General features: G+C 44.6%; 1 protein-coding gene across 1 annotated transcript in view; it reads right to left on the bottom strand.

The window, feature by feature from the left end:
* Positions 1–22,420, bottom strand: part of ano10a (anoctamin 10a) — a 221,477-nt gene that overhangs the window by 160,610 nt on the left and 38,447 nt on the right. Inside the window, exon 3 of the mRNA XM_037252069.1 lies at positions 4,645–4,779. Coding sequence (XP_037107964.1) covers positions 4,645–4,779 — 135 coding nt within the window. The remainder of the gene's footprint in view (positions 1–4,644; positions 4,780–22,420) is intronic.

Raw genomic sequence — 22,420 nt, 5'->3', positions numbered from 1 at the left:
AGAGGTACAGGAGCCTGCGCTCCCGCACCACCAGACTCACCAACAGCTTCATACTCCAGGCTGTTAGGATCCTGAACTCTCTCCCCCCTTCTGCGTAGCGTCCTGTACTTTTGCGCTATATTCTGACTGTCTGCTGTATGCACACTTGCTCCGTTTTGCTCCTCTTATTTATTTATTTATTGTGTTACATGTTTATTTATTCATTGCTCTTATTATTCATTGTTTGTGCCTTCTTGTTTTTATTTTGTGTTGTTTGCTTGTATGTATGTATGTCGTGTACTATGTCTTGTCACCGTGGGATAGTGGAAACGTAATTTCGATTTCTTTGTGTGTCTTGACATGTGGAGAGATTGACAATAAAGCTGACTTTGACTTTGACTTTGACTTTGATCTGACACTCGGACCACCAATACTGGCGCCCCTCAGGGGTGCGTCCTCTCCCCACTACTCTTCTCTCTCTACACCAACGATTTCTCCTCAGTTGACTCTCCTGTGAAGCTACTGAAGTATGCAGACGACACCACTCTCATCAGACTGATCCAGGACGGTGATGAGACTGCGTACAGACAGGAGGTGGAGCGGCTGGTCCACTGGTGCAGCCAAAACCACCTGGAGCTGAACCCGCTCAAGACCGTGGAGATGACAGTGGACTTCAGGCGAGACCCTTCACCTTTTTCACCCCTCATTATCCACAATAAAACTATTCTCTCCACAGACACCTTCAAGTTCCTGGGATCCAAAATCTCTCGGGACCTGAAATGGACCAGCCACGTAGACTCTGTCCGAAAGAAAGCCCATCAGAGGCTGTACTTTCTGAGACAGCTCAGGAAGTTTGACCTGCCACAGGAGCTGCTGAAGACCTTCTATACTACCATCATCCAGTCCATCCTCTGCACCTCCATCACTGTCTGGTTTGGATCGGCCACCAAACAAGACAAACACAGACTGCAACGGACAGTCAGGACTGCAGAAAATATAATCGGGACCAACCTCCCATCTATCCGGGACTTGTAACTGTCCAGGACCAGGAAACGTGCAAGTAACATCTCTACAGACCCTTCTCACCCAGGTTGCAGTCTGTTTGAACTACTCCCCTCCGGACTGCATTATAGAGCTCTGTACGCCAAAACCAGCAGACACAGAGACAGCTTCTTCCCCGAGGCTGTTGCTCTGATGAACTCTCTCTCTGCCAATCCTGATCCCTCAACAGTGTGGAAAGGTCTGCAGAGCATCACGGGCTACAAGAAACGAACCCCCCGTCCTGTGGAGAGCCCAAGGCTTGCTAACCAGCTGAATAAGTTCTACTGCAGGTTTGATCGGTCCTCCCACACAACGGGACTTCCTGCAGCACAATCTACATACTCACCTCTCCCCACAACTGCTCTGTCCACACCTCTATCATTGTTGTCACCCACTCTCTCTCTTGCAGAGGCCGCGCCCGCACTCCAGGTCCGCGAGGAGGAAGTGCGCCAGATGTTCCGGAGACAAAAGACCAGGAAGGCACCGGGCCCAGACGGCGTGTCACCTTCCTGCTTGAAAGTCTGCGCTGAACAGCTGGCGCCCACCTTTGCACGGATCTTCAACCGTTCTCTGGAGCTGTGTGAGGTGCCCTCATGCTTCAAGAGCTCCACCATCGTTCCAGTGGCCAAGAAGCCCGCCATCACAGGTTTGAATGACTATAGACCCGTCGCACTGACATCTGTGGTCATGAAATCTTTCGAGAGGTTAGTGCTGAACCACCTGAAGGAGGTCACGGGCCCCCTGCTTGACCCCCTCCAGTTTGCCTACCGGGCAAACAGGTCAGTGGATGATGCGGTCAACATGGGACTGCACTACATCCTGCACCACCTGGACACTCCAGGAACGTACGCCAGGATCCTGTTCGTGGACTTCAGCTCGGCGTTCAACACCATCGCTCCTGACATCCTCCAACAGAAGCTCATCCAGCTTGCGGTGCCTGCCCCCACCTGTCAGTGGATCACCAGCTTCCTGACCAACAGGAGACAGCGTGTGAGGCTGGGGGGCATCACATCTGACACCCGGACCACCAATACTGGAGCCCCTCAGGGGTGCGTCCTCTCCCCACTGCTCTTCTCTCTCTACACCAACGATTTCTCCTCAGATGACTCTCCTGTGAAGCTCCTGAAGTATGCAGACGACACCACTCTCATCGGACTGATCCAGGACGGTGATGAGACTGCGTACAGACAGGAGGTGGAGCGGCTGGTCCACTGGTGCAACCAAAACCATCTGGAGCTGAACCCGCTCAAGACCGTGGAGATGACAGTGGATTTCAGGCGAGACCCTTCACCACTTTTACCCCTCACTATCCGCAGTATACTATTCTCTCCACAGACACCTTCAAGTTCCTGGGAACCACAATCTCTCGGGACCTGAAATGGACCGGCCACATAGACTCTGTCCGGAAGAAGGCCCAGCAGAGGCTGTACTTCCTGAGACAGCTCAAGAAGTTCAACCTGCCGCGAGAGCTTCTGAAGACCTTCTACACTGCCATCATCCAGTCTGTCCTCTGCACCTCCATCACTGTCTGGTTTGGATCAGCCTCCAAACAAGACAAGCACAGACTGCAACGGACAATCAGGACTGCAGAAAAGATCATTGGAATCAACCTCCCTTCTATCCAAGACTTGTACCTGTCCAGGACCAGGAAACGTGCAAGGAACATCTCTACAGACCCTTCTCACCCAGGTTGCAGTCTGTTTGAACTACTCCCCTCCGGACGGCGTTATAGAGCTCGGTACGCCAAAACCAGCAGACACCGAGACAGCTTCTTCCCCCAGGCTGTTGCTCTGATGAACTCACACCACTCATAGAGTCTCAGAGGCATTACTGTGCAATAACATCCTGCTCTTCACACCTTTTGAATTTGTCTACACTGTTTTTGCCATTATTCACATGTCCTGAGTGTTGTTAGTCACCTATATGTTGAACAGAGGGTGTGTTTTACCGAAGTCAAATTCCTTGTTTGGCACGCTCAAACATGGCGAATAAAAACTCTTGAATCTTGAATCTTGAATCTTGAACTCACACCACTCTTAGAGTCTCGGAGTCATTGCTGTGCAATAACATCCTGCTCTCCACACCTTTTTTGAATTGTCTACACTGTTTGTACTATGTGTCCTCTCTGCATCCATTGCAGCCTGGTCATCCTGGAAGAGGGACCCTCCCATCTGTGGTCTCTTCTCAAGGTTTCTCATTTCCCCTAGCTGGAGTTTGTAGTTTTTCCTTGCCCTCCTGGGAGTTTAAGATCGGGGGATGTTTGAGAATATTTGTCATTTTTCACATGTCCTGAGTGTTGTTAGTCACCTAAATGTTGAACAGAGGCTGTGATGTACCGAAGTCAAATTCCTTGTTTGGCACGCTCAAACATGGCGAATAAAGATTCTTGAATCTTGAATCTCAGGCATGTCGAATGTGATGAGCTATAATGCTGACTAGCTGAACGTGTTTTACAGAAACTTGATGATTTGACCATTGAAAATGCCTCGCAAGTAATGAATACAATGATGTACTGTTTCTTTGTTTTTATTTTTCTATCTTCATTATATTTTCTTGCTTATGTTTGTTGATTGGGGTGGCATAATCATGTGATAAACAGGAGGGATGTGTTAGGGTTGACAAATTATCTTGATCGTATGATTATGTTGGAATGTAGATTAGAATTATGAACTTTGTTTAAACCTTTCACCTTTCCTTGACTCTGGAAAGTTTAACCATTCAGTTGTTTAAACTTTCCAAATGGTGTGAAAACATTCTTGCTTAGTTAGTCATCTAAAATGCTCCACTAGTTTCTGTTTACACAACATCGTAAAACACCCCCTGCTCTGTTTCCCCCAGATGCCGGGGGTTTCACCAAACCTGTCACCCCCACCCTGCTTGTTCTCAATAAATATGCTCTTGCAAGAATTCAAAGTCAGACTTCATTCGAACATTGCTGTAGTCACAGTGACGAACGATTTCTCCACTTGCAAGTGCTCAAAGGGCATACTGTCTCCCGTGTGGTTCTTGCAAATAAATTACAGTGAGCACCACTCTAACATGGAGTTAATGCCCTAATAAACAAAGCAATTACAAGAACACAAAATGACAACGACTGACAAAGGTCAAGCACTGGCTGGGGATTTAAATATATGCCTGTGATGTGGAAAACCTGGTGAGTTGCTGGCTACTTAAAAGCAAAACCAAGAAATGTGCTCAGCTCAGTGATTCTATTGTTCTGAACATGCATTTAAGTAATTAAATATTCTCCATGTCTGGGGAATTGAATCTCGGCATGTGCTGTGTATGAGTTTGTCAGTAGTATTCTAGACTGCTGATATTTTAGATAATTTTGAAACAGTGACAAAGGTTAAGCAAAGGGAAGCGGGTGGGTTGGAGGGACAGACAAACTGATAGGTTGATACAGACAGATTGATAAAGACAGATTGATAGACAGACAGAATGGGAGACAGACAGCTAAACAGATAGACGGAGTGACTGAGACTGATGAACAGACGGGCAGACGGATAGACGGACACATTTTCTGTCTCATTTCTGTGAGGGATTCTGAAGTGTTATTATTTTTTAAATTGTTTTTTATAGAATTGTTGAATGTAATTTTGTATAGGCTTGGTAATTACTCACCGATAGATTTTCCTGGGTAAAGCTTAGCTTGTGTGTATCCTGGAACATGCGTCTCATCTTTCGCCCGCAAAGTCTCCAACTCATGTTTAATGATGTACTGGCACTCTGCCATGCTAAGGAAGCCATCGCCATCCCCTACATAAAAACAAAATGGTAATTGGCAAGTTATGATGAAATCCACAAGTAACATGCGATATTTTTTTTTGTGTGTACATTTTTCACATAACCCAATTGATTACATGTGCATAGGTATTATTATTTCTATGAATGAAATACAATTTATTTGGAAGCAGTTTTTTGGCCTTGGAATCCCTCACACCCCTCCCTTTGCTTTTCCCCCAGCCTCTGCTGTCCCCTGCCGGCCGCCACCCTTTTGCCTGCTCCGAGCTGGCGAGAGAGAGGCGGGGAGGGAGGGGCGGCGCGAGAGGAGATGGCTGCTCTTCTGACACGCACGCATGAAGAACGAACGAAAGAACCCCGAATCTCTCAGCAGCAAATTGACATCACGTGACAATAAGGGCGCCCCCATGCCTACTGAACAGATTTGAGATGGAACCGACTGAGCTAGAAAACTGGCATTTTCTTTATTTCTTGAGCGTGCCCGTCCGCCACTCACGTGGATTGCACCCTGGGAGGTCGCCCATATTGCCCATAGTACAAAAAAAGCTTTTTTTTTTTTTTTCTTTTTTTTTTTAGAGCGCTCGTCCGCCCCCATGTGGACGCGGTGGCCCATATTGCCCATAGTAAAAACATGCCCTGCATATAAAGACCAATCCCAAATGGAACCAACCCTTAACTTCACCTCTCATTTTTGTACGTAGTTGTATGTACCGTATTTTCACGTTCGGAACATCGTCATATGATGGCGCCGCAGATGGCAGCCACGGTGAGTCGCTCTGTTTCTTTGTCTTATTTTGTGTGTTTTCTATGTCCTCTGCTGTCCATCCCGGATCACTTTTACCAGAGAAGCGCTGTTAAACATCGGACAGTCTTCTTCTGGTATTTTCTCTCCTGTTCTCTCTGATTCAGACTGTTTGTCGGAGATTCTAGCCGGAGCGGCGGTGCTATACAAGCTAGCGCGATGTCGGCGGCGCGGTAAACGAGCCGGAGCCCTCGTAAAGCTGAGGCAGAGAGGGTTCCATTCTGCCCTACCGTCAATTCATCCGCCGCGCTGTGCTTTGTTGAAACGTGGCTCAGCGAACGAACCCCCCACCACGCCGTGGAGTTAGCCGGGTTTCGGCTAACGCGGGCAGATCGCAGCGCGGAGCTCTCCGGAAAATCAAAGGGAGGTGGTCTCTGTTTCTACATTAATGAACGTTGGTGTACTAATGTTACGGTGTTGAAAGAGTTTTGCAGCCCTCTCCTAGAAACACTTTTCATAAACTGTCGGCCGTTCTATTCACCACGGGAGTTCTCCTCGATCGTCATGGCGGCTGTTTACATTCCACCACACGCACGTGCGAGTGAAGCCACGCAGATGCTGGCTGACCAGGTAACAGACATGGAGAAACTTCTACCAAATTCACTAATCATTGTTCTGGGTGATCTTAACAGGGCGAACCTCGCACACGAACTCCCCAGATACAGACAACACGTAACGTGTCCCACCAGAGGGGCACAGACTCTGGACCACTGCTACACCGTGATTAAGGATGCATACCACTCTGTGGCTCGTGCAGCTTTAGGACTCTCGGACCACTGTCTAGTTCATCTGATCCCGGCCTACAGGCAGAAACTAAAAACTTCTAAGCCTGTGGTGAGGACTGTGAGGAAGTGGACAGTGGAGTCAAGGCAGGACCTCCAAGCCTGTTTTTGTGAGGATCTGTGTGTGCAGACTAAGACCTTCTGCACGTACAACAACGACAAACCTTGGTTTACACCGAACCTCAGGAGGCTGCGCAAAGTCAAGGAGGAGGCCTAGAGGAGCGGCGACCGCGACCTGTTCAAGCAGACCAGAAACACACTGAACCGAGAGTTCAGGAAAGCCAGGAGGTGTTACGGGGAGAGCCTGAAGAGACACCTCTCTGCCAATCCTGATCCCTCAACAGTGTGGAAAGGTCTGCAGAGCATCACGGGCTACAAGAAACGAACCCCCCGTCCTGTGGCGAGCCAAAGGCTTGCTAACCAGCTAAACAGGTTCTACTGCAGGTTTGATCGGTCCTCCCACACAACGGGACTTCCTGCAGCACAATCTACATACCTCTCCCCACAACTTTTCACATCGGCTGTGACGACAGCACACACACACACACACACACACACACACACACACACACACACACACACATACACACACACACACAAACACACACACAGGGCACACTGCAAATCCACGCCCACACTTCCCCGTAAACGTTCTCATGGCAACAACAACAACAACAACACACTCACACACACACACAAGCATACAAGTGTGCGTATTTAAAAATGAAGCGGGAGCAAAACTGAGTTTGGTATTCACATTTATTACCGGTAATGGTCATCAATTAAACCCATCAAAGTCCTCATCCTCTGTTTCCGAATTGAACAGCAGCACTAAATCTCCAACTGACATGCCAGGTTTACTTTCTTCACTGTCAGAGTCGCTTTCCGTGCCGTGTGGCTCCTCGGATATGATGCCGGCTTTTACGAAAGCTCGAACAACAGTGCCAGCAGACATGTTAGCAAGCTCGGCGTTCATTTGCTTCACTTATTTTTTCACGTCGGCTGTGAGATGGGCACTCAGAGTCACAGAAAAAAAACACCTGGTCTCCTTACATATGTATAGATAATAATGAGACAGAGGACGACAGCAAGTGCTCAAGTGTGTGACTGTATTGAACTGACGCCCGTGCGTCATGCGTCATGACGTAACACAACACAGCAGTACAGCTGGGGTACACATTGTATGTGGGGGCGGGGGGGCTTCCACTCCCTCTAACATCTCCCCTTTTATAGATAGTACCTTATACATTGCTTCAAGGTCCCGCAAAAAATATAAGAAACAAAACTGTGGTGCAGACCAAATTTAAATTCATTCATACTGCAAATCCACGCCCACAATTCTCCCTCTAACGTTCTCACGGCGCTCTTTAATACGTCCGCCTTAAAACAACACACATAGGGAGCACTGCATGATAGGGCGCACCGCACATTTTGAAGAAAATCTAAGACTTTTATCCGCGCCTAATAAACGTGAAAATACGGTGTATATACAGGCGTATGGCTGTCTAAACTATTTGACGTCAGCAGGTAGGTGTTAAAGGGACTAGATGGCCTTCCTAATAAAGGTGTTTGAGAGGTACATTTCAATGAAGGGATATGCAAGATTACATTGCAAATCACTGGCAAGATGGTTGAGAAAACCATTAGTTATTTCTGTCCGTTACATCTTTTTAATGTTGTTCAAACAAACAATGGCAACAATGCTCAAATATATTTGTTTCTCATTAGTATTTACCGTTTGAGCTTTGTTTAGGTAAAATGCCTTCAATGTGAAATGCTTTTAACAGGAACCCTACCAAGGCGAACTGTCAACATAAATTGCCGTCAACTACGTTTTTTGTAGGACTGGGCGGAGAAAACTCTTGTAGTTTGATCATTAAGCCGAGAAAGTTAAGGGGGGAAAACATTACCAATTCATGACAGTTTTTTTTTTTGGTACTTAAAAGAAAATGTTTTGTTTTGTGTTTTGAGGCATCACTGAAGCAAAAATTATTAGAATCAAAGTCACTGTTGCGTATGAAATATTTTTTTTTCACAAAAAGCTTGGGTTTTTTTTGCAATTTTTTGGTCTACAATGGGTGATTTGGGTAAAACAAACCCATGTTTGTGTAGATTAGTAGAAAGGAGTTAGATGTAAAAAAAAAAAAGTGAGTGTAATGTACTCAAATTTGGTATTCTGTTTATATAGTCATAAAACACAATATTATGTGAGCCTGGATATATCAGTCAGAATGCTCTAAATAGGCTGCCACTTGAGTTTTTTTAATGGCTGGCATTTAGATCTAGATAATCTAGATAAATTAGATTTAGGTATCGTTGATATCAAACACCAAACAATTGTGGCCTGTTGATGACTATGAGTTATATTTAAGAAATGAATCATGAATCTGTATTGGAAAAAGTGATGATGCTGGAACGTTTGATTGATCTCATTGAAATTAGGATTGTGTTTGATGTCATTCCAATGAGATGAGGACAACTGAAGTCCATGCAAATCTTTACAGTCATTGATGACATGCGGCTCCAAGTCAGGCAAAGGGCAGATGACTGCCATTACAACGTCAATAAATGCACAAATTTATGTTTACAATTTAGAAACTTTTCTGATTCTATCAAATGAAAGGCCGGTTGGGGATGATGAATTAAAATGTCAAAATAACGCATCCAGCTATAGGGCAAATATGAAAAATATACCTTAACCAATTCAATCTGGAAGCACATTACCGAAGGAGGGAAGGAGGGAGGGAAGGAGGGAGGGAGGGCGGACGGACGGACGGTCACATAAGTGCCAATGTTGGGATCACGTTACACTCCTTTTAATACCATTATACTGTAGTTCCACCTTGAAAATCAGATCATCTTTTCATGTCAACATGCTCAAAATGTGACTTGGCATAAAAAAACATGACGGCAAAGTTGGAGAGCATGATTTGAATCATGACGCACATGGTCAAATAGTTTCCTTGCAATGATTGCTCTTGCCACTATGTCCACTCAATTGGGCAGCATTTGTACCGTATTGGCCCGAATGTAAGACGGTGTTTTTTGCATTGAAATAAGAAGTGGGGGTCGTCTTACATTCGGGGTCTAGTCATTATTCACAACGCTAGATGGCGGCAGATATCTTTAAACCGAATGCTGAACTTAACTCCCCAGGCCAAAGCGAACCCCTGTCACGAAGAAGAGAAATAAAAATAGCGGTAGCACGAAGAAGAAAAATAAAAAAATAGCGGTAAGATAGAAAAGACAAGAAAATAAGAGAAGAGATAACAGAAAATGGAGAAACTGTTAGAAAAGATCCGATGTTGGACAGTTACGTCACCACGCAGTCTCGCGTGAGTTACGTACCTCAGCTTATCGCGGTTGTTGGAGCTTGTGCACAGCGTTAAGTTAAAAGTTGCTGGTATCGACTGAGTGTGTAGCTGTGATCGTGTGCGTCTTTGACACAAAGTGAGTATATACATTTCATTATTACTGTCTACTGTTGTGCTGTTTGTCTGATTGCGGTTTGTTTTGTGTGTGCGCCATTTGATTGATAACTTCGGCGCGCTCCTTTAAGTTTTCCTCGCATCGTACGAGTAGCCGTTACGCAGCGCCACGGCGACTAACGGTCGTATTTTGTATTTTGTTGTCTCGATGACTTATGTTCGGTGTGTTGCCGAGAGTATTTCATTTATGGTTGTTTAGTATAGTGGAACTGTTACGTCCAGTCAGTTATGTAATGTGTGCCGTCGTGTTGTGTGACGTCAGAAGTTGAGCCTTGACTTACGTACTTATGTACGTGTGTGAACACACACACAAACACACACCACACACCCCACACACCCTTCATACAATAATCACACACACACAAGAATCACATTCACACACCCAAAGACTCACCCATGTACACTACACACATCTGCTCTCACATCCTTAAAACCAAACATGTTTCTATACCCTTTTGCCAGTTTGCCTGTATGCCCCTATGAGCAACAGTGCCTGTTACTTTTTTGCCAATAATTCAGTAAAGCAATCAAAACTGAACCACTTCTTCCCTCCTGTGTTCTGACTGAAGAGAGAGCAACAGCAATGTGTTCTGTTAGGTTAGACCATAGGTCGGCAACCCATGGCTCCGAAGCCACATGTGGCTCTTTCATCCTTCTGTTGTGGCTCCCTGTGACTTTGGAAAATAATGAATATTTTATAAAAATTAAATTTTATTTTAGTTTGTTCATTTTAAAATATAATTCTGAATTTGAAGATTATGGTAAACTTGTAACATTAAAATTAAACGTTTTTAATATTTTTACCGCCCAAAATATGCGTCACATCCGCCGATGTGCGACATTCGAATTCCTGGCGTCCCTCACGTCTGGCAGCTGGCGTCTTTCCAGCACACTACCAGCGTGATAACTATATATGAAGTGAAGTAGTCCTGTTTTTTTAAATTCAGGAGGACAACTGGCTGCACACTCCAGTACACGCGATGGGACAGAAGCAGACTGCGCATTTTTTTGGTTTGCATTGTTCGTTCAGTGCTGGTGGATAATATTTGGATAAGTTTGGATTGTTATCTCATAAATAAGAGGACAGGTGACTGCAGGCTGTTTGCATTTTTTGTTCAGTGGGTTGGGTAAGTTTGGATTTTTATTTCTTAAATACGAGGACTCAAATAGACACCGGGTATTTTATTTGAAATTAAGCATCAACCAAATGTAAAATGCTTTTTGTTACATGCAGAAATAAAATTCTGTGTTCTCTGCAGCAGTTCGTTCATTTCATTTTCATAAATGCAATAGTTTTTTGTACATAGCATAATATATACATGCATAATATATATAATGATGTCAAAATGGGTTGTGCCTCCGGGTGCTTTCTTTTCATTGGGGGGCGGTCCCAAATGGCTCTTTGAGTAAAAAAGGTTGCCGACCCCTGGGTTAGACAATCTCATGTACGTTTTAATGTTCATGTGTGCAATTCTTTTCATTAGTTTATATAAACATAACTGCTCAATCAGAACACGAATACAACACACAGAACTGTATAAACACACACACAGACACACACGCGCGCGCACGCGCGCACACGCACACGCACACGCACACGCACACGCACACGCACACGCACACACACACACACACACACACACACACACACACACACACACACACACACACGGGGGTGACGCCCCCACACTCACAGATACCAAATGGTCATGTGACATTTTTCCACCTTTCCAGACAGTATAAAACAAGGTAACCTGGAGAAGGAAGTTGTTGTTTCATGTGCCGCTGTGCCATGTGTACTGACCGCCATTAAACAACCCAAGATCTTGCCAATAAAGAACCAACTCTATACTCCACATCATTGTTTTTCCTGCCTCAACATCGCTCACAACACAACGTGACCGACACCCGGGGGCAAAAAGAGCATAACCTTCCGAGCCAACGCCCTATGCAGTCCTCAGGCTCCCCAACAGAAACGTAGCGACAATCTGGAGAAAAGTGGGTCGAAGATCGGCCAGGTTAACCGGCAGCTGAGGAGACATTATGATGCAAACTTCAAGATGATGGTGATAAATGAGGCAGAGTCTTCAAACAATTGCAAAGCAGCTGTGAAATATGGTGTCACAGAGTGTAATGTACGGAGATGGACAGCTCAAAAAGATCGGCTAAAAAATGCTCACAATCAGAGAAAAGCTTTCCGTGGTCCTCAGAGCGGCCGCTTTCAAGAGCTCGACAGGAACATTTGTTTCAGATGTACTGTAATTATTTTCTGTATAAAAATTAAATTTGGTGTTCAAAAAGTATTTTTTCAAACTTGAGTCTTGAAAAAGAGGGGGTCGTCTTATAATCAGGGTCGTCTTATATTAGGGCCAATATGGTACTTGTGTCTGTCAAGCGATTCACGGCAACGCAAGGTGGGGAGCTATCGGTTACTCTACTGTATCAGCTGTCACTGTCTTTCAAACGGTTCATGGAAAAATAAGGTGGGGGATTGCTGGTAACTCTCCTGTATCGTACAGTCACCGTCACTCTCGCTCCTGCATTCCCCCTCCAGCACGCTTCTTCACACTAAGTCACAAGCTGTCATAATACCCGTGACAACGCCCCAAAGTTTTAAGTTTAAAATTACCGTAATTTTCGGACTATAAGTCGCTCCGGAGTACAAGTCGCATCAGCCATAAAATGCCCAAAAAAGTGAAAAAAAAACATATATAAGTCGCTCCGGAGTATAAGTCGCATTTTGGGGGGCAATTTATTCGACAAAATCCAACACCAAGAACAGTCATGAACGAGCAACAACAGGCTAAACGATAGGTATGCTAACCTGACATAAACACAAACGAAGAGCTGAGAACGGCCCTGACGTAACATTCAGAGTTATTTAAAAAAAACTATTACATAAATAACACGTTTATAAAACCATCTGTGTCACTCTAATTCATTAAATCCATCGATCGTCCTTTGTCAACAATGTGTGCGCGCCGCTGACAGCGCTTGCACTTCAAAATATTCCACAGGCCCATATAACGATATATAAATTAGAAATCAAATAACTATTATATAAGCAATAATATTATCAAACCATCTGTGCACTCTAAATCATTAAATCCATCGATCAAATTCCTCGTCCTTTGTCAACAACGACGCGCGTGAGCCCTGACGTCAGCCTCGTCGTTATTCCACAGATCTAGTATATAACTATATTGTAGCCTTAACAAGGAAAGACGTGGGTTTGGTAAACGCCTCTTTATTTAACAAAACAAAGTTCCAGGCGTGTGGCGGCGTGGACTTCCAGCCACGGAAGTGGAAGAGAGATCCATAGAATAGGACCGGGCGTGCGTAAAAGCCATGACCGAGCCCCATCCACTGTCCCCGGACAGCCACCCGGCCGAGCGCCGGCCCTCGACTTCCATCCACGGAGGTGAAAGAGAGCTCCCTAGAGTAGGACCGGGCGTGCGTAAAAGCCATGTCCGAGCCCCATCCACCGTCCCTGGACAGCCACCCGGCCGAGCGCCGGCCCCTGACTTCAATCTACGGAGGTGAAAGAGAGCTCCTTAGAGTAGGACCGGGCGTGGGTAAAAGCCATAATAGTTCTTCAAACCTTCAAACTCCAAATCCTTAAATCCTTCAAACTCTTCGTCCGCCGTGTCACTTAGAAACAAAGCCGCTAATGATGCCGGTAGTACGTCCTTCGTCATCCCGTGATCAATCTTTGTCCTTTATGTAAACAACCGCCACGCCGCGTCGCGCTGCTGACGTCACTTGAAATTTAAATGACAGTAATCCCTTGCTACATCGCGGTTCGTTTATCACGGTTTCACTTTTTTTGGGGGGGAACATTTTTGAAAAAAAAACATATAAGTCGCTCCTTATTATAAGTCGCCCCCCCACCCAAACTATGAAAAAAACCGCGACTTATAGTCCGAAAATTACGGTACTTATTTACCAGCATCAGACTCCTCATTGTAGCCCAGGGGAGAATCAAATCCAAGTCAATTATTCCGCTGCTGTACAAAATAATATACAGCGGGCTTCCAAGCAGTTCTCGCTGGGGCAAACGGCTTTCATTTTAAGATGGCAACAGAGAGAAAAGGTAACGGCACATCATTTTTGATAAACATTCACATCACATTTAGTCTGAAAGTGTTTTTTCTTCTTCCCTATTCATAAAGAAATACTGTTAGGGTTGACAAATTATCTTGATCGTATGATTATGTTGGAATGTAGACTATATTGATTAACCAGTTGCTGAGGAGAACAATCAAACTTCTGTTCCCAAATCGTAAAAACAAAGTGCTGAGAACTCTGTACTGGTTGACCAGCAGCAGAGGAAGCAATCAAAGTTGTTCTGTTTCCCCCAACATCGTAAAACACCCACTGCTCTGATTTGACCAGATGCTGGGGGTTCACCAAACCTGTCCACTCTCACCCCCACCCTGTTTTCTCTCAATAAATACTCTCTTGCAAGAGACCAAAGGCAGACTGCTCTTCAAGCACACCTGTACCACACAGAGTGCTGATGGCATCTCCGCTTGCAAGCGTAAAATGGCCAAACTGTCTCACATGTGGTTCTTGCAAAGAAGTTAGAGTGAGCAACACTCTAACAAATATTTTATGCAGTTATTCTGACAGCTTGTGTGTAACTGCCGGCTGTGGAGGGAATGCAGAGTGCACATATGTATAAACCGGATTCGGTTGAAGTTGGGAAATTGTGTAAAATGAAGATAAAAAAAATACAATGATTTGAAAATTCTTTTCAACCTATATTTAATTGAATACACTACAAAGACTTAGAATTTCATGGCTGCAACACGTGCAGTAGAAATTGGGAAAGGGCATGTTTACCACTTCGTTACATCACCTTTCCTTTTGATAACACTAAATAAAGGTTTTGGAAGAGAGGAGACTAATTCTCTTAGATTCTCATGTGGAATTCTTTCCCATTCAAGAATGGGAAGAATTCTTGATGAACCGTTTCAGTTGTTCAACGGTCCAGGGTCTTCCCTGTTGTATTTTACGCTATATAATGCGCCACACATTTTGAATGGGAGACAGGTCTGGACTGCAAGCGGGCCAGGGGAGAACCTGCACTCTTTTACTTCAAAGCCACACTGTTGTAACACGTGCAGGATGTGGCTTGGCATTGTCTTGCTGAAATAAGCAGCGGCGTCCATGAAAAAGACGTCGCTTGGATGGCAGCATATGTTGCTCCAAAATCTGTATGTACTTTTCAACATTTATGTTGCCTTCACAGAAATGTAAGTCACCCATGCCATGGGAACTAATGCACCCCATACCGTCACAGATACTGGCTTTTGAACTTTGCGTTGATAACAGTCGGAATGGTCCGCTTCCTCTTTGGTCAGGAGGACGCGACGTCCAGTGTTTCCAAAAACAATTTGAAAAGTGGACTCATCAGACCACAAAACACTTTTCTATTGTGCATCAGTCCATTTTACATGAGCTCGGGCTCAGAGAACCCGGCGGCATTTCTGGATGTTGTTCATAAACGGCTTTTGCTTTGCATGGTAGAGTTTTAACCCGCACTTACTGATGTAGAACTGTATTTACTGACAGTGGTTTTCTGAAGTTCTCCTGAGCCCATTTGGTGATATCCTTTACACACTCATGTTGGTTTTTAAGGCAGACCTGAGGGATTGAAGGTCACGGTCATTCAGTCTTGGTTTCCAGCCGTGGCGCTTACGTGCAGTGATTTCACCAGATTATCTGAACCTTTTGATGATATTATGGACTGTAGATGTTGAAATCCCTAAATTCCTTGCAATTTTGCTTTTAGAAATGTTCTTAAACTGTTCAACTATTTTCTCACGCAGTTGTGGACAAAGTGGTGAACCTCGCCCCATCCTTGCTTGGGAATGACTGAGCATGTTTGGGGAGGCTCCTTTTATACCCAATCATGGTACCCACCTGTTCCTAATTAGCCTGATCACATGTGGGATGTTCCAAATAGGTGTTTGATGAGCTTTTCTCAGCTTTCTCAGTACTTCTTGCCACCTTTCCCAACTTCTACTGGACGTGTTGCAGCCATGAAATTCTAAGTTAATTAGTTTTTGGCAAAAAACAATTAAGTTTATCAGTTTGAACATTAAATATGTTGTCTTTGTAGTGCATTCAATTGAATATGGGTTGAGAAGGATTTTGAAATTGTTGTATTTTGTTTTTATTTACATTTTACACAATTTCCCAACTTCAACCGAATCTGGTTTGTACATGAATTTGTGGGGAATTTCTTGAGGAATGAAGAAGAAGGTGGGAGCAGCCGGGAGATGAATCAGCTTTTAAAACCCGCGTAACAAGCAAAAGAAATAGTGTGAAATAAAACAAGGGCACTGTCTGCCTTTAGTGTGTTGTTGGTCCGCTGGTCTCCTCCGACACAATTCCATAGGCGATGCAGTCTTTAGAGTAACGCCCCATCCCACGTCTCCCGACAACAGTTAGGTGTCAAGTAGGAACAGATAAAACCTTTCTCCTGCCTTCGTCCGCAAAACGGGGTGCCCAGAGAAACAGAATGCCCACCTCTGTCTGTATCGAGGAGCTCTTTTCAGCCCGTCAGTCGCTGCCGAGTCAGGTGGGAAGGGGGTGTACAATGGAATATGATCCAAACCAAAAATAATTTTTAACATCAATATACAGTATTGTATAAACACAAATATATTCATCACATCAGTGCTATTGCATGCATCCTTCACACAGTCACTCATGGGAACAGAAAAGTAATTCAGTCCAACTGCAGGTGACGAATAGCTCAGGATTTCACGACACGCTGGCACTCATGAGAAATGTGGTCGTCTTCATACAAAACACTACCGCTTTTGTCCTAAGGTGCTGCCATAATGAACAAAAACGGAATACTGTCTAGTGCGACTTTAGACCCCTCGGCTGCAAGGCCCCAGGGGTGAATGCGAGCCGCCCAGAGTTCCTAAATGCTCTGGATGTTGTGGAGGTGTAATGGTTGACATTGTAAGCTTGTTGTAAGATCTCAAATGTTTTTAGAAGTATGTTTCTATCCACTACAGGAGCTGTGAGATCAATTATTTAGTAGCTGTTTACAATATTTTTGAATTTCCAGTATAACTTCAGGTTTTTAGGAGTATTTCTAAAGTCGCCCTCAGTTTTAAGAGGCTAGTTTTTCCTGGCGCTGTAGGCCTTAATGCATTGGTGTGAAACGCCAGTCCTCGGGGGGCCACATTTCTGCATGTTTTCGAAGTTTCCTTCGTTAAAAACACCTGAGTCAAATGATCCGTTCATCCTCACGTTCAAGCATAGAAAAAGAGAAGACTCCAGGAAGAAATGGAGTGATATTAGAACTCAAAGCAACAGGAGATCAGATGAGTTTGGTTTTGTGGGTTCAGGTCCGAACATGTAATCATAGGAGGGTGCTGTATAGTCCAAAGTGATGTAATCTAGAAGTAGTTTTTTTCATTGGTTTGTCAGGGGTCAGCAACCCGCGGCTCTTTAATACCGCCTTAGTGGCTCCCTGGAGCTTTTTAAAAATTTATGAAAATGGAAAAAGATAAGGGAACATTGTTTTTAGAATAGTTTAGTATAGTTTCTGTAGCAGGGAAAACTCGAGACAAATATTCTCGATGTTTTCCAATGCTGTAAATTGTGTAGAATACATGTTAAATTTAAAATATCTGTCAACAGAGATTTGCGTGATAAGCTGCGACACGTTTCTTGCAACTCGCCAGGCTGTTGTAAACAAACCGGTGGGTGTGTGATGAGCCATGGATCCCAAAGGGAAAAAGAGAAAGATAGCTGAGGAGAACAGAGGATTCAACAGTTCTTCGACCGAATCATTTGCTTTCATTGCCAATGCGGAAGGGTTGCCGACACGTTTGCTCTGTAATGAGCAGTTGTCAAAGAACAAAAAGAGAAATGTAGAAAGACATTTTCAGAGAAGGCATGCTGCATTTGCAGCCGAGTACCCAGAAAAAGTGCGATCGCATTACTGCTGGAGAAATTAGAGGACCGCAAGGATAGATGAGAGCTTGCGGTCCTGCGTGAAGATTAAAGTTACATCTTACATGCCCGATGTTGAGAAGCTGTCCAGCGATGTCCAAAAACAGAAGTCACGTTAAATTGGTAAGAACAAAATCCTGTCATAGGCCCATATTTTGTAACAAAGTGGCTGTTTTTGCAGTTATTTCAGATTTTTTTTTGTCAATATATGTTTGGATTTTACTGTGTTTTGATCCGAAGATGGCTGCGTTGCATTGTGCGTGTCAAAAGAGGATGATGCTGCATTTCACCCTTGCACTGACTTACTTGGCCTTTTTCACAAAACCACAGGGAAGGGGATAATGCAGACATTAAGCTAAAACTGTATTATTCCATTTTATATTCATTATCTTTTTGAAGGGCTGCTGTTTTATTGCACTCTGTTGCCCAAATAAAGGGGGGGTGGTGTATTAGTGAGGATTAAAGATAACTATTTTATTTCCATGGGGAGTTCTGAAGTTGTAGGAGGCCTATTGTGCATGTTCCATTGTTGTTGTTTTTGAATCCTCAAAGTAAAAATGACATTAAAAACTAATTTATTCATTATTCATCAATGCAATGAAATATAATAAGTTAATATTGTTATGAAAGTTAAATGTATAGCCCAATCATACAGTCAAGTATCAAGTGGTGCGTCATTCTCTCAAGGATGTGCTGCAGGAAAAATAAAAATTAAACATGAATGCTTCTTATGTATATTTGTAGCCTACTTAGCCATTTGATAGTAGGCTAACATAGCTAATATAGACACAGCCCATGTTACCTTTATTATTATAATAACAATAATACATTTTATTTGTAAGGCGCCTTTCAGGTCACTCAAGGTCGCCGAACACACATAAAAAATAGCAGGCACAATTAAAAGAAAAGAAAAGAGAGTCTAAAAGCAAAGAACATCTGCAGCAGAGTAATAAAATTAGACAAATGCCTGCCTAAACAGGTGGGTTTTGAGGTGGGATATGAACAGTTGGATGGAGTCAATGTTTCTGATGTCTGGGGGGGAGGGAATTCCAGGGGCGAGGGGCAGAGCAACTGAAGGCTAGTTGACAGACGAAATGGGGGGACAGTGAGGGTGATACTGGAGGCAGACCTAAGAGACCGGGTGGGAATGTGTACACTACCGTTCAAAAGTTTGGGGTCACAAAATTGTTTGGGTGACCCCAAACTTTTGAACGGTAGTGTATATATTTATTTAGATAATTATTTATTAGGGGTGTAACGATTCATCGATACACATCGATTAATCGATATAATGCTCTACGATTTATTGGCATCGATGCTAAACGTAAACATCGATTTATATCGCCGTGTTTGACCTCGGACATTCGACGCGACTTTATTTTGAAATCCAGTTCATTGTCGCTTGCTTCCTCTTTCCGGGAGCAGTACGCGGCGTGTTGTGTTGTGAGCAGAGCAGGCACGTGAAAGGGGAGCCGACAACTACGCGGCTCCTGGGCTGGTGCTATGGCTAGTGTCCAAGAAGACGAGGAAATTCACTCCCCTTTGGGCTTCAAGTCATTCGTTTGGAAGCACTTTGGATTCCAAAGAAAAGATGGCTCAACGGACAATTAAAATTATTGTAAATAAATAGTTCAGTAATGCACTTTAAAGTTAATGGTATTACAAAAAAAGAAAGAATATTCATTTTTCTTTACTTATATGAGAAGAAATATAGGAATTTGATAAAGTTCAGTGTTAAAATAAGCACTTTGTATACTACAATACTCTTGTAATTTCCTAAATAAAGAGTTTGCAGTACCTTGTTGATTTTGCGTATGAATTGTTATAAATCAGGATATTGTTCTATATTTTTTATTTAAAAAATAAAATATCGATCGTGGAGCACTATATCGTGATGTATCGTGAATGAATCACAGCAGGCTTTAAGATATCGGCAAATATCGTATCGTGGTTCTTTGTATCGATATGATATCGTATCGAGACAAAACCCGCGATTTACACCCCTATTATTTATAGAATATATATATAATCTTCTGTGTAAAAAATCTTATAATATATATGTATACTTATATTCATAGATTATATATAATCTTATACAAATATAAGATATCATTTATAATATTTAATTCATAATATTTTATTATAATAATATTTACACTACCGTTCAAAAGTTTGGGGTCACCCAAACAATTTTGTGACCCCAAACTTTTGAACGGTAGTGTATGTGAAGGAGGTCTGACAGGTATGGAGGGGCAAGGTTATGGATAGCCTTGAATGTATGGAGGAGGATTTTATAACCAATGCACTGTTTTATGGGGAGCCAGTGAAGTTGGTGTAGAACGGGAGTGATATGATGGTAGATAGGGGTTCCGGTGACAATGAGAGCAGTAGCATTCTGGACCAGTTGCAATTTATGGAGGAGTTTGTGAGGGAGACCGACAAGGATGGAGTTACAATAATCCAGACGAGAGGTGACAAGAGAGTGGACTAGGATAGCAGCGCTGTGTGGGGTCAATGATGAACGGAGGCGATTAATGTTATCAAAGTCAAAGTCAAAGTCTGCTTTATTGTCAATTTCTTCACATGCCAAGACACACAAAGAAATCGAAATTACGTTCCCACTATCCCACGGTGACAAGACATAGTACACAATATACATACAAGTAAACAACACAGAAAAATAAAAACAAGAAGGCACAAACAATGAATAAATAAGAGTGATGAATAAATAATAAATAAACAAATAACATAATAAATAAGAGGAGCAAAAATGGAGCAAGTGTGCATACAGCAGACAGTCAGAATATAGCGCAAAAGTACAGGACGCTACGCAGAAGGGGGGAGAGAGTTCAGGATCCTAACAGCCTGGAGTACGAAGCTGTTGGTGAGTCTGGTGTTGCGGGAGCACAGGGTCCTGTACCTCTTCCCAGAGGGCAGAAGATCAAACAAAGACTGAGCGGGGTGACTCACATCACTCACAATCGTGGTCGCCTTGCGGGTGAGATGGGAGGTGCAAATGTCCTTCAGGGAGGGGAGTGAAGCACCAATAATCTTACCAGCCGTGTTCACTATGCGCTGCAGGGCCTTCATGTTGTATTCAGTGCAGCTACCACCCCAAACAGCGATACAACTGGAGAGTACGCTCTCAATGGTGCCACAGTAGAATGTAGTCATGACGGCCGGAGGAGCACTTGCTCGCCTGAGTTTCCGCAGGAAGTACAAGCGGCGCTGAGCTTTCTTCGCCAGTGATGCGGTGTTGGTGGACCAGGAGAGATCATCACTGATGTGCACCCCCAGGAATCTGGTGCTGCTCACTCTCTCCACCACAGCACCGTCGATGGTCAGTGGCAGGTGCTGGGTGTGACCCTTCCGGAGTCGTGTCGTCAGCAAATTTCACTATGCGGTTGTTGCTGTAGGTTGCAGTGCAGTCATGCGTCAGCAGGGTGAAGAGCAGCGGACTGAGCACGCAGCCTTGGGGGGCCCCCGTGCTCAGCGTGATGCTGGCGGAGATTTTGTCGCCAACACGTACCACCTGAGGCCTCTGACAGAGGAAGTCCAGTAGCCAGTTGCAGAGGTAGGTACTGAGGCCCAGCTTATCGAGTTTGCAGATGAGTCGTTGTGGCACAATGGTGTTGAAGGCAGAACTGAAGTCCACAAACAGCAATCTCACATACGAGTCCCTTCTCTCCAGGTGGGTGAGGGCCGAGTGGAGGGCAGAGCAGATGGCATCCTCAGAGGACCGTTTGGCTCGGTACGCAAACTGGAAGGGGTCTATGGTGGGGGGGAGAATGGATCTGATGTGCACTTCATGATGATGGGCATCAGTGCCACGGGGCCGTAGTCATTGAAGCAGGACGGAGCAGGTTTCTTCGGCACAGGTACGATGGTGGCAGCCTTGAAACGATGGCCTGCTGCAGGGAAATGTTAAAGATGTCCGTGAAGACACCCGTCAGCTCCCCAGCGCAGTCCTTCAGCGCTCGACCTGGGATGTTGTCAGGGCCCGCCGCCTTACGGGTGTTGATAGCGGCAAGCTCCCTCCTCACGCTATCGGCAGAGAGGCACAGGGGCTGCTCGTGTGGAGGGGGAGGGGTCTTCAGCGGGCAAGTGCTGTTGTGAGCGTCGAAGCGAGCAAAGAAGCGGTTAAGATCGTTGAGCAGACGGACGTCGCCCTCACTGCTCTGCGGCGCGGGCTTGGAGTCCGTGATGGTCTGAATGCCCTGCCAAAGGCTCCGTGCGTCCCTGCTGTCCTTGAAGTGGGCGGTAATCTTGCAAGAGAATGCCCTTTTCGCTTCCTTGATGCCCCGGGAAAGGTCGGCCCTCGCTGTCCTCAAGCCAGCCTCATCCCCCGCTCTGAAGGCTTTGTCCCTGGCCCTCAGCAGCCCGAGGACAGCCCCTGTCAGCCATGGCTTCCAGTTAGCCCGAGTGACGATGAATTTAGAGTGGGTCACATCATCAATGCACTTCGTGATGTAAGAGGAAACAGAGTCAGTATACTCCTCTATGTCCGTCCGATCGTTGCAAGTGGCCGCCTGCTTAAACATTTCCCAGTCAGTAATGCCAAAGCAGTCTCGAAGCGCATCAGAGGCACCCTCAGGCCACAC

This window comes from Syngnathus acus, chromosome 5, assembly GCF_901709675.1.
Source record: "Syngnathus acus chromosome 5, fSynAcu1.2, whole genome shotgun sequence".
Lineage (NCBI taxonomy): Eukaryota > Metazoa > Chordata > Actinopteri > Syngnathiformes > Syngnathidae > Syngnathus > Syngnathus acus.
This window is presented reverse-complemented; position numbering and strand designations above follow the sequence as displayed.